This window comes from Molothrus aeneus, chromosome 7 (genome assembly GCF_037042795.1).
Source record: "Molothrus aeneus isolate 106 chromosome 7, BPBGC_Maene_1.0, whole genome shotgun sequence".
Taxonomy (NCBI): Eukaryota; Metazoa; Chordata; class Aves; order Passeriformes; family Icteridae; genus Molothrus; species Molothrus aeneus.
The window spans coordinates 37,455,147-37,467,679 of record NC_089652.1 but is presented as its reverse complement, the minus strand read 5'-3'; the positions used below and the strand labels follow the sequence as shown (position 1 = coordinate 37,467,679).

The 12,533-nt window shown below is 41.9% G+C and overlaps 1 protein-coding gene across 1 annotated transcript in view; it reads left to right on the top strand.

Annotated features, from left to right (window-relative positions):
* Window positions 1-3,368: 3,368 nt before the first annotated feature.
* The window catches only part of NEB (nebulin), a 100,867-nt gene continuing 91,702 nt past the window's right edge, over window positions 3,369-12,533 (top strand). Inside the window, exons 1-10 of the mRNA XM_066553079.1 lie at window positions 3,369-3,401; window positions 7,314-7,358; window positions 8,815-9,027; window positions 9,393-9,500; window positions 9,639-9,743; window positions 10,030-10,134; window positions 10,233-10,337; window positions 10,961-11,065; window positions 12,095-12,199; window positions 12,373-12,480. Coding sequence (XP_066409176.1) covers window positions 3,369-3,401; window positions 7,314-7,358; window positions 8,815-9,027; window positions 9,393-9,500; window positions 9,639-9,743; window positions 10,030-10,134; window positions 10,233-10,337; window positions 10,961-11,065; window positions 12,095-12,199; window positions 12,373-12,480 — 1,032 coding nt within the window. The remainder of the gene's footprint in view (window positions 3,402-7,313; window positions 7,359-8,814; window positions 9,028-9,392; window positions 9,501-9,638; window positions 9,744-10,029; window positions 10,135-10,232; window positions 10,338-10,960; window positions 11,066-12,094; window positions 12,200-12,372; window positions 12,481-12,533) is intronic.

Here is a 12,533-nt window from a genome sequence, read left to right as displayed (position 1 = left end):
AATTTCAAAGAAAAAAGGAATATCAGCCATTGGTATTCCCTTTACCTCATACATGTTAGGAACAGGGAGGTTTGCAGTGCCCATCCCTGGAGGTGTCCCAGGAATTCCTGGGTGTGGCACTCAGGGCTCTGGGCTGGGGACAAGGTGGGCATGGGCACAGCTGGGACTCAGTGGGCTGAGAGGGCTTTTCCAGCCTCAGGGATCCTGGGATTCTCCTTGCCCACACAATGGCCACAGTTTTCTCACAGCTGTTCCTTGAGATTTGGAGCTGAAGGAGCAAAGCCACAAAATGCAGGAATTGAAATATTTCCTCAAGTGACCCAAGATCACCCTCCTCCCCTCTTCCTGCTCTGATGGCAGAACAAAAATCTTACATTCAGCCTAACTTTTCATTTCACCAAAAATCCTGTAGTTCTCAGCCCCCTTCTGTAATTTCCATGGGTTATTCCATGCTTTTTTCCAGCCCTGAAGATGTGCCACACTAAAGACATCTGCATTTCAGTGGCAGAAAATGTGGTGCTGCTGTCCTGCGTGTAATTTCAGCCTTGTTTTGTGTCTTTCTAAGCAAGATGTCAAACAGCAGTGTAAAAGCTGAAGGTGTGTTCCAGCAACACAGGGCTTGCACAGTATCGCTGAGGGAGAAATTCTTTGCAGCAACTTTCAGGATTGAGCAGGAATGACAATAATGTGTTCAATAAGGAAATCTGGCCCTTTACTCCATTAAGGTTTGTTATTGATAATGAAGATGTTTGCCATCCAATCTATTGAGAAGCAGCTCTTGGGAGGAAAAGGGGCCTTTGAGTTATTTCTGGAGTGCACACACAGAGGATCAGGAGCAGAGAGCAGCAGGCTACGCTGAGGTTGCTCTCCAGAGGCTCCAACAACATGCTGTGCTAATTTCTAGGCATTTTCAAAAGAGGTTAAGAAAGTTAAATAAACAGAAATCATTAAAAGGGGAAGGACTGCCTAGTAAAGCAAAATGCAGAGTAATTGAAAATGGCTTGGCCAAAGGAGACAGGGAGGGGTCTGCAGCTCTGGGCAGAGTCTAAAATACTTGGCAGAAGTGAATGAGATATGATATTTCATCTGGATATAAATATGAACTTCTGGAAAGAGTTAAAGAAAAAGATGTCTCTCAAGGGCTCCTGAGAACCATTTATTGAATAATGTGATCTAGCACGTGGAAAGGGATCGTTGTTGATATTGGCTTTTGAATGCACCTCCTTGAAGAACCAAAGTCAACTCTGTTTGTCAGCCGAGTCATTCCCCAAGAAGTCACATCTGTTATCATCACCCTGCTTCTGCTTCATACATCACGGCATTCCTGACCTTCCAAAATACCAGGGTTGCTCCCCTGTCACTTAATCTGTTTATCAACTCTTCTTGGACTTCCTTCACCAGGGATGGTGGCTCTTTGTTGGGCTCCTTCCCTGCAAGCAGTCGCTTTTCACATGTTCCTGGGTCTGTGTGATCAGCTAGCAAACATTTCATAAGTGATAAAAGCATTGACACACAATTTGCATCAAGGTGAAAAAGCACTTCAGGTGTCCTTACGGGGTGAAATTAAAGACGTGTTTATACTAAAGTTTAGTTTGCAGTGTGGACTCCTCAAGTGCAGAGGTTCTTAAGTTTGGATGGTGTTAATTCAGGCACATCATAGGAATGAAATTGCCTCCATCAACTGAAATTCAAGGTTATTATCATCTCTGCTAATTACGATTTATTCCATTGGAGCGCCCCTTGGGTTTGCCTGGGGCTCCACCTCCCCGAGCCCTGCGAGCTCTGGTGTGTTTTGGGTTTCCTGAGGAGCACGGAGGTGCCCAGCTCCCAGCCCCTGATGCTGCTGAGAACAGGTGCCCTCCCTCGGGGTCACCGGGTATATTTAGGGCTGAAACTCGAGCGGGCTGGAGCCAGATTGGCTGTGTGGGCCACACACGTCACCAGGAGCCACCAAAGCCCCTCGCTCTCGCCCAGTGCTGCTCAGGAGGGAAGACTGGAGAGCCTTTGCTCCAAAGGATATTTACTGGATGTCGCTGGTAAGGACATTTTAAATGCATTTCACTTCTTCTCCTTAGAAGAGGATCTTGAGCTGCTTCCCCATCCTGTAGTTTTTTGGGAATCCTTGCTGTGCTTTGCCCATGGAAGTCAGTTTTTCTGTCTGAATAACTGGCTGTGGGTTGGAGGAGGAGGAAGAGACCTGGAATGGGGTTTGGAAGTGTGGCTGAAGGTTGTAACAGTGACAGGTTGAAGAGGTTGTGTTTATATGCAAACCCCACTTCTCGAGCTTATTCATACACCTCTGCCTAATGCTTCACGTGACTTGTCCCTCGTTATTTGAGTTATTCTTAACTTATTTTAATAGTTATCAACATGGTTTTCCCAACTAATTTTTGGCCATTTTTCTCAGCCCGTTGGGACTAAAAAGGGCCAGTATTCTGTGTTCCTATATTTAACCTGCATGACTTGACTTCCCTTGCCTCAGAAGGAATTGCAGTTTAGCCAGCTCAGCCCAAGTGCCCCGTCAGTTGGCAGGATTAGCTTACACGGCAAATATCCCTGGACTCAGGAGCAGCTGTTCCAAAGCCTCATCCCCTCCCAACATTAGAAACAGGGCTGCAGACTCTGGTGGAAAATTGTAGCTTTGCCTCACAAGCGAAATCAGTGTGTTAATTAATTAGTTCAAAGGGTCTGCCACTAATCTGTGCTTTGTACTTCAGCCAACTCTATGGATTTTCATCTTTTCCAGGTCTGAAGAAACAGAGAGAAAAAGCCCACAAGAGCTTAAAAAAAACTCAAGCCCAGAGCATCTCTGTAGGCTGATGCTGGGAAGACAGAAATTGCCTCATTAACCTAAGGTCACTGAAAAAAATATTTACAATATTTTTCTACATTATGCTCTTACTTATGAATGAAATTAGTAGAATATAAATCTCCCACTCAAACAGGAGTTTGAATGATATAATGAAATTGTGTAGAATAGTCACAGAGAGAAGAAAAATGCTTCATATAATTCTGTTGTAATGAAAATATCACATCATGTTTCAAGAGATCTCGTCTTTATCACTTTTATTTTATTTTCATTGGATCCCGTATTGGTGTTATAACTGGAATGAGGTATTTGTCCAGAATTGTAATTTATATCGGTATGTTTGAAACTTAATCCAATGTTTTTTCCATAACAGTCCAAGTAATGCCAGATCCCAACTTTATTTAGGGTCTGACTAGTTACTAACCATGACCCCAAGTGTTTTATGAGCTTTACTTGTACCTTCTCATGGTGCTTTCAGTCATGGACTAATACTGTTTATTCACATTTTCACCTGCTGTGTGACCAGTGAGTGGGGGAGAGACAGAAGAAAACCCTCAGAATGGAGGAAGAAGAATATGAGGAAGTTGTGGAGGTAAGAAGAAAATGTGAGAGTAGAAATGTTTGTTTCCTGCCTTGTGACTGAATGCATTAATCACCTTACTGAGATGCTGCTCAGGAGCAGAGGTTGCTGTTTGCTCTCTGAAGATTAGGGATGATTAGATATCTATTAAATGGTTTCATCACTAAAACAACAACAACAACAACAACAGTTGCTCTCGGAGGAGCAAAGTCTCCTGGTTCCTGTCATAGTTTCTCAGTTTAAATAAGGACTGGAGCCATCCCACACTCATCAGTGCGAGGTTTTCTGATTACTCCCTGCGTAATTATAGATGCACTGGGCCAGCTCTTTTCCCTGCTGGCTTGCCCTCTGTCACCCAATCCATGGGCGAAGATGGCTTTGGAAGCCCCTTTCTAGCCCTGCCTCTGCAGAAATGCAGCACCTCTGTGCCACCACAAACCAATTTAACCTGAGACATTGCAGAGATGGAGTCAGGTTTAAGGGACAGGACAAGGGGGAGGACTTTAAGCTGACAGAGGGTAGATTTAAATTAGGTATCAGGAAGGAATCCTTCCCTGCGAAGGTGGGCAGGCCCTGGCACAGGGTGCCCAGAGAAGCTGTAGCTGGTCCTGGATCCCTGGAAGTGTTCCAAGGCCAGTTGGAGCACCTTGGGATAGTGGGAAGCGTCCCTGCCCATGGTAGGGGGTGGAATAGAGGATCTTTAAGGTCCCTTCCAGCCCAAGGCATTCTGTGATTCCATGATTCTGTCTCCATTAATTTGCCAGTAAGTAATTTAAACTCAGGAAACTGAATAAAAAATTCCCCAGGAACTGGGCAACCTACTGCAGGAGCCATGGGAACGACTCTGTTATTGAAGCAGTACACGAAATTAACAGTGTGCTCTTACTTGTTGCATTGCTGCTACTCTGAAATTACCTTATGTGTTGTGAAATATACAAAGTCTTGTAAAAAAATCACTCAGTGTTTGAGGAAAAGAAGAGGGGTATAAATGTAAACATCCTACAACTCATTGCCACCACACTGTGTTCACTGGACTGTTGATTTCAGGTGGTGTGAGAGCACTGCCAGCTTTATATATTTCAAATGGTGAATGAAGTAAAGCCAAATGATTTGCCAGTCAGAGTAGTTAAATGCATTTTGCAAAATAGGTGTCAGCACTCATAAAGTCGATTTTAAAGACATTTTACTACCTAGCTACAATGACACCAACCCTTCATTAAATTCCTTATTCCCACATTACTTGTAATCGCCTTTATGTTTCCTGTGCATTGTGTGCTCTCTGTAATGGATATTTATTTGCTCTCATTGTTTATTTATTCCAGCAGGAGTTATGGTATTTTGGGCTTTTTGTTCACACAGCCCCATTTCATCCTTTGTTTGTAATTTTCAATGACCACCTTGCTGTGACCACATCCCTTGGGCTGAGGAGACACTGCTTTAGTCACTTCCCTTGGGATACTCGTGGTGAGATGCTAAATAAAACAGGAACAACAGCATCCAGTACCATTTTAAGCCTTTCCAGAATTTTCTTAATTCCTGCATCAATCCAAGAATTTAAACCTATCAGAAATTCACCTTCTGAAAGAGAAGGACATGATTGTTGAATATTGAGTGGCTAAGGCATCACCAAAGATTTTAAAATGGTATTCTAAAATTTTCTCTGGAGTTATGAGCCATTACTTGGCATCGTAGCTGTCTTGGGATGTGCAAAAATCCACAGTGAGTGCTACAAACATTTGCTGCCGAGTCACTTGAGGTTTTTCGGAAGGTTTTGAAGAAAGCTTGTGGAAGGTTTCACAGGGGGGTTTGTGGAAGGTTTTGTGGAAAGCTTGTGGAAGGTTTTGCAGAGGATTTTGTGGAAAGTTTTGTAGAAAGATTATGGGAGGTTTTTTTGTGGATGATTTTGTAGGAAGTTTGTGAAAGGTTTCGTAGAAAGTTTGTGGATGGTTTTGTAGAAAGTTTGAGGAAGGTTTTGAGGAAGGTTTTGTGGGAGGTTTGTGGAAGGTGTTGTTAAAGGTGGGTCCAGCATGGAAATCACCTCAGAACAGCCCAGTACATCACAGCTTGGAAAGTACAGCTTGGTCCCTTGAACTAACTTTGAGGAAAAGCTCTCAGAAAGGGGCTTAAATTTTAATGACAATTTTTTTAGGTTCAAAAGGTTTTCCGTTCCCACAGCTGTGGCAAGCGACCCCAAGCAATGACCGCTCAGAGGAGACTTTCCGACATAAAACCCGCATTTTTCCATTTACTCTTAGTGCAGTTGAAGCACACCCCGCAGACAGCGGGTGCTGTTCGTGCAGCAATGTTTTTTAAAGTTTTTTTCCCGTCATTTCTGAGCGGGGCAGGTGCAGGAGGCGCAGGCCCCGGCGGTCCCCTCAGCGCGGCCGCCATTTCCGAGGGGCGGCGCCACCGCGCGGCCGCGGCCGGGAAGTGGCGGACGGGAAATAAAGTTTTAAAAAATTTTTCAACAAAAACCTCCCCTGGCACAACCTGGGGCTGTTTCCCATTGTCCTGTCGATTATTCTCTGGGAGCAAAGCCCGATCTGGCTGCACCTCCTGTCAGGGAGTTGTGCAGAGCCGGAAGGGCCCGCCTGAGCCTCCTTTTCTCCAGGCTGAGCCCGTTCCCAGCTCCCTCAGGCGCTCTTGAGGCTCTTGAGATCCTTTCCCAACTCTTGTCCCGGCTGGAAAAGATGCTCCACTGGACGTGGTTCTCACAAACAAGGCAGAAGTGGTAGAAAATGCAAAGATCAAGGGCTGCAGTGACCACGGGACAATGGAGCTGAAGATACAGGGAGCAGTGAGCAAAATAAATGGAATTATCCCAGAGTTTGGAAGAGCAGAATGGGGGCTGCCCGGGGAAAATCCCATGGGAAACAGCAAAGGCTGCCAGGGTCGTTGGGTGATTCTCCAGCATGATTTCCCTTGAGCACACAGCCCAGCCCAAAGTGCAGAAATCAAAGAGCAGAAGGGTGGAGTGGAGGAACACAGAGCTCTTGACTGAGGAAAATGACACAAGAAAAATAGATATACGGAAGGTGGAAGCGGGAGCAGAAAACTTGGCAGAAACGTAAAGATTTAAAACCTTACAAACTCCATTCCTACATCCATGGGCAATGTTCAGCTGGATTTGGTCTTCGAGAAAGGCAAGAAGGAAGATCCAGGGAGCTACAAGCTGGTCAGCCTCACTTTGTTCTTTGGGAAGGCTGTGGATCAAATCCCTTTCAGAAGCTATTTTTAAACACATGAAGGTCATGTGGAGAAGTGAACACTGAGTTATCAAGAGCAATCTATGGCTGACGAACCTCATTAATTTTTATAATGAGATCACAGCTGCTGCACAAAGGGAGACCAGTGAAGGTTGTGTACCTGGTCTGCTCTAGGGACACCTCCCGTTGTGGTTTTATCCCCAAATTTATGAGATTATAAATTAGGGGGGGATAATGGGCAGTAAAACGGGGGGGAAATCAGCAGGCTCAGAGTTGTGATCAGCAACAAAGTTTACCTGGCAGCCAGAAATTATTTGTGTCCTTGCAGGAGCAGCCCTGAGGACAGCAGTCATGAGTGTCACCAAATAAAAACCAGGAAAATCCTGGGGTTTAAATGCTGATTCTTTTAATGTGGTCATCAATGTCTTCCCTTTTATCTAATTTTACCCACAAGAGGCAGCAAATCCTCTTGTGGGTAAAATTAGATAACAATCTTTCATTGATTATTTGGATGATTATTAGTTGGGGAATTTATGGAATAAAAATCCAATCATTAATGCAAAATTTGAACAGATATTCAGAGTTACCAAATGACTCCATAAGCACCTGTGAACTAAAATCCTGTTTCTCCAGAAATGTGTTTTAAAACAGCTTCACAGAAGCTACAGTTTGCTGATCTGGCCTAACAATGATGTTTTTTTCTCTTTTTTTTTCAAAGTACTACATTGAGGAGACAGTTATTGAGGAGGGTGAGCCACACGAGGTAAGGGTCCCTGTCATGCTGCATGTAGCACATAAATGCATGTAATTAACATGAAACACTAAATTAGCAGCCTTTTGTATTCTGAAGTTTAATTTTTCACATTAAACACAAAATATCAGTGAACAATTGCTGCCTAATGCTTTATTTTTGCTTCAAGTCCCTGCTGTGTGATGATCTAAGATCAGTTTACATGTATCAGTTCTGTTTCCTTCACCTTGTGTAATTTCACTGAAAAATTACACTTTTGCAGATTTTTCGTCATGTCACTGGTAACAAATATTTGGATCACCAAGGAGTGATTGCCATAATTTGAAATTCTACCTCTGAAACAGCTATAATCCAATTCTCTGCAGTGTTACCATGAAATGTTCTTTACGGCACGGGCTTCTGCAGAAACAGAAGTTATTAATTCTTGGTACATTTTCAGCTCTGTCTCATTGATGCAAATAACTCTCAGAACTCTGACCTTCATGAATTCCTTTATAAAGGCAATTTTTTATAAAGCTAATTGATACAAAATAAAACCTGACACTTATTTGGATGGTTTTGGAGCACGTTTTTTAGTTGTGATAATTACTTGTAGATGCTTTTCATTAGAATCTTAGTATTAAAATTACTGCTTGTAGCATGGCTTTGTTGATAAGAAAGTGTATAAAACATTTAAAATGATTGGAAATTATGCATGTAAAAGAAGAGGCAGCTGGAGCCCCACTCTCCCAGACCCTCTGGAGAATAAATCCATGAGTTTGATGCAGGAACCAGCCAGGGAATTTCATTCCTTGTGGGTTTTTTTTTTAGGGTGGGTGATATATACAGAGCACAATGGTAATCCCAGTAGGAAAAGTGTCCCTGATTTTCTGTCTCCATGTGGATCTGGATGAGAGCAGAGCACCCTTTCACCATCTCAGGGGGGTGAAAAACATGCATCCTAATGAACTTTTACAGCTATTAAAAAGTGTTATTAAATTTTTTAACTCTCCAGGTGGTCACTGAGACCATCAGCACAGACTACTAAGGCCTTGAGACCACCACAGACACCTGCACAGCTGAGCACACCCAGCTCAGGGCAGTGAAAACTCTTATCCTAATGAACTTTTACAGCTATAAAACAAGTGATTATTTAATTTTTTTAATCTCCAGGTGGTCACTGAGACCATCAGCACAGACTGCTCAGTGCCTGAGACCACCACCCACATAGCTGAGCACACCCAGCTCAGGGTGCTGAAAACTCTTATCCTAATGAACTTTTACAGCTATAAAACAAGTGATTATTTAATTTTTTAAATCTCCTGGTGGTCACTGAGACCATCAGCACAGATGATACTCAGTCCTTGAGGCCACCACAACCGCCACCTGCACAGCAGAGCACACCCAGCTCAGGGCAGTGAAAAACACTTAAGATAACAAACTTTTGCAGCTATAAAACAAGTGATTATCGAATTTTTTTGATATCCAGGTGGTCACTGAGATCACTGAGACCATCAGCACAGAGTACTCAGTCCCTGAGACCACCACAACCACCACCTACACAGCTGAGCACACCCAGCCCTCCGTGGAGGATGCAGCCCCTCCCATCAGGAAGAAGACAATCCGGACAAAAGTGGACCCATCCAAGTTTCAGACACCTTACCTGGAACACAGCAATAAAATGAAGGACTTATTCAGCGAGGTTGGTTGTCCCATGCCTCTTATTTCTTGAGGAACACCAGCTTTAAAAATGTTTTACAGGGCTTGTTTGATAGTTCTATTGTAAATATCTGGGTTTATCAATACTAAGCTCGTGGGGAAAATATGATAAATTAGATGTGATCCAAGTTAGAGATGGATTTTTTTCTTGTTGTGTCAGATGGAATAAACTCAGTTGGCTGAAATAAGCAGAGGTGCAAATGTAGTTGAATAATTTTAGTTTATATTATTGAACAATCTGTCCCAAATTCCTGTCCTAACCAGATAAATGTGGCAATAATTGCTAATACAGTTCTGCCAGAGCTCAGGGATATGTCTTAATTATTTTTTATCATTATTTCCTTCCAGAACAAGTACAAGGAAAAATTCAGAAAAGAAAAAGGAAAGCCGTATGCTTCCACAGTCGATACCCCAGAAATCCGGAGGATCAAGAAAGTGCAGGACCAGCTCAGTGAGGTGGGTGGCAACTGCATTTCTAGGTTCATCCAGGTTCTGGGTGTTTATATGAAGGGTGAAAATGTCGTTATTCTGCATTTTTTAAAAAACATCAGAGTCAGTTTTGCTGTGGAATCAATGAGTTTTGTTGTGCTCCAGGTTAAATACCGCATGGCTGGGGGAATTGCCAGAACCATTTGTCATGTGGATGAAAAGGCCATGGATATAGAACATGCCAAGAAAGTGTCACAGCAAGTGAGCAAGGTGAGTGACTGCTGACTTTCCAACACTGGTGGATCCTGAGGTTACTGACAAGAACAAAGTTTTGAGCTCAGGGTGCCAAAACAACGTTTATGCAACAGTTTAGAAACGCAGGAGGGATAGCAGAGAAGTTGGTATGGCAAATATAAATATAATGTTAAATATTTCCAGTTGCTCTCTTCAGATGTTACTGCTCTGAGTCTTTGATTAAAAAAAAATTAAAGTTTATTCACAGAAGTAAATATTTTTTTAGTGATGGAGTGACCAACTTGCTGATCTTTCCTTCCAGGTATTATATAAACAGAACTGGGAGGAGAATAAGGACAAGTACCTGCTTCCCCCTGATGCTCCAGAGCTTGTGAACGCAATAAAAAACACAGCAATGTTCAGCAAGGTAAGCAAAGCTAACCACAGATCTAAGCAGCTGAAGTAAAATGAGCTTTCAAAGCCAGAAATGAATTCATAATGAGCATTCTGGCATTTTTCTTGTAGAAACTCTATACTGAAGACTGGGATGCAGACAAAACGCTGTTTTATCCCTACAATGACAGTCCAGAGCTCAGAAGGGTGGCGCAGGCTCAGAAGACTCTGAGTGATGTGAGTATCAAAGCAGGGATTTGCATGTGGGTACCAAAGGCTGTTGGGTTGTGGTGTAACCTGGGACTTGCCATGGACTTTGATTAGATATAAAAAGCTTCACAGTGGAACAGAAAATAAAAGTGTGTTAAGTAAGCTCTGATAGTAATGATACTTCATAGAAAAATACGTACTTGATACTAGAGTACAAAGTAGAGCATATTGGAGTATAAATCCATTGGCAATTTGATGCTGGGTGAGGAATGAATAAAATAATTGGTTTATTAAATTAGCAAGAAGACCTTGAGTAGCTCCCCAAATGCAGAAACTCTCAGGGTTGTCTCTAAGTCCAGTTCACTCTTGTGGGTCTGTAAATGTGCCAAAAACAGTGATAAGAAAAGTCAGGGATTGGTGGGACTGGGATTTGTTGATATTTAGATATACAGAACTCTTCAACAGGGGGTTGCAGCTCTCACATGAATATTTCAGTGAATTTTGCAGAGGTTCAGAAGTTCCCTGGTACCACACAGATTAAAGAATTCCTGCTGCAGGGGCTGTGGGCAGAACTCCTTTTATTAATGTGGTGGTAGCAGAGTTCAATGCTGGGATCCTCAAATAAATGTTTATTTCTTCCATCCTTTCAGATTGTCTACAAAAAGGGGCACGATGAAAGGAAAGCAAAATTCACCTCTCTGCCAGACCCCCCTGATGTGGAACAAGCCAAGAAGGTGTCACGGCAGCTGAGTGATGTGAGTGGAACCTCTGCCCAAACCCCACTCCTGCAGACAGAGAGGCAAAAAGGGACCCAAGGAAAAGGAAAAACACACAGGAAGACCAATTTTAGCTGGAGAAATTGGGAAAAAGTTGCATAATCTTGTAATGCAAGATGTAGGGTTTTAATTCCATTCAGAATTTAGCTATTATTCTTCTTTTTTAAAAAATTTATTTTATTGTGTACTGAAAATTATCTACATTTTGAGATTAGAGAATTGCAGTATTCACTCATGGTGAAGAAACCACTTTGAAACTGCTTGTAAGGTACAATAATTAATTTTGAGAAAATTTCTTTTATCTTATATTTCCATAGCTTAAAAGCTAAATTGTCATCAAGAAAATTTTATAACATGTAAAAAAAAGGATCAGTACCATAATTCTTTGAAATTAATAGAATAATAGGCTTTGTAGATATCTCCAAAACTACAAAATATAGATTTAAAAAAAAAGATTATTTATGGCATATATGTTCTTCAGCAATGTTAAAAAAGCATTGGAGTAACTTTATTTTTTATGGTAAGTAATGCACTTGTGACTGAAAATGCCCCTGGAACACTGAGTAAAAACTCAGGCAGGTGTTTTGTTGTTAGAAACACTCTTTAAACGTTTAATACTTGCTTTCTGTGAGCTTGGATAAATAATGGAAATCACAAATACCAGGTAATTAAAAGGGTTTGCTTCTAACCAGCAGCAATCCCAGGAAATTCTGACTTAATGGGCAATATCCTGATATTATGTGACCAGGGAGAAAACAGAACTAAAGGAATATGTTAGAGATGATTTATTTATCCTTTTTAGGTCAGGGAAGGTACTAAGGAAAATAACACTGAAATGGTTTGGCCAAATCATATTTAAGGTGTTTTTTACCATACCTGCTAAAATAGTTATAAGGCAGGCATCAAATATGAAGCAGCTTTAAAAAGACAGCTTTGGAAAATGAATCTGTCAGGTGAAAATGGAACTGTGTCTTGGAAATTCAATTGTATTGTTTTGTTTCCTTATAGGTTGTTTACCATGATGACTATAAAAACAAAATCAAAGGCAAGTGGAGTCAAACTCCGTGCTATGATGTGGCAGTTGCAAAAATGAATGCAGAAAATCTAAGTATGGTGAGTGAATCCTGCAGAAAATCTTCAACACTTTTATCCTTGTTTATGTTCATTTGGAAATACTGAGGCATTTGTGGCATTGCTTATTTCCTAAATAATCCCTGTTGTAGGTGTCTAATTTACAATTAAATGTAATTAATGTGTTGTTTTCTGTCTGTCCCTGTTCCTAACAGAGGAAATACCAGGAAGACTTTGAAAACATGAAAGACCAAATCTACTTCATGCAGACTGAAACTCCAGAATACGAAGCCAACAAACGAGCTTCAGAAAACATCAGCAAGGTGAGGGAGCTGAGTGCCACCTGCTCAGCCTGGGAACAGTTCTGAACTCCCAC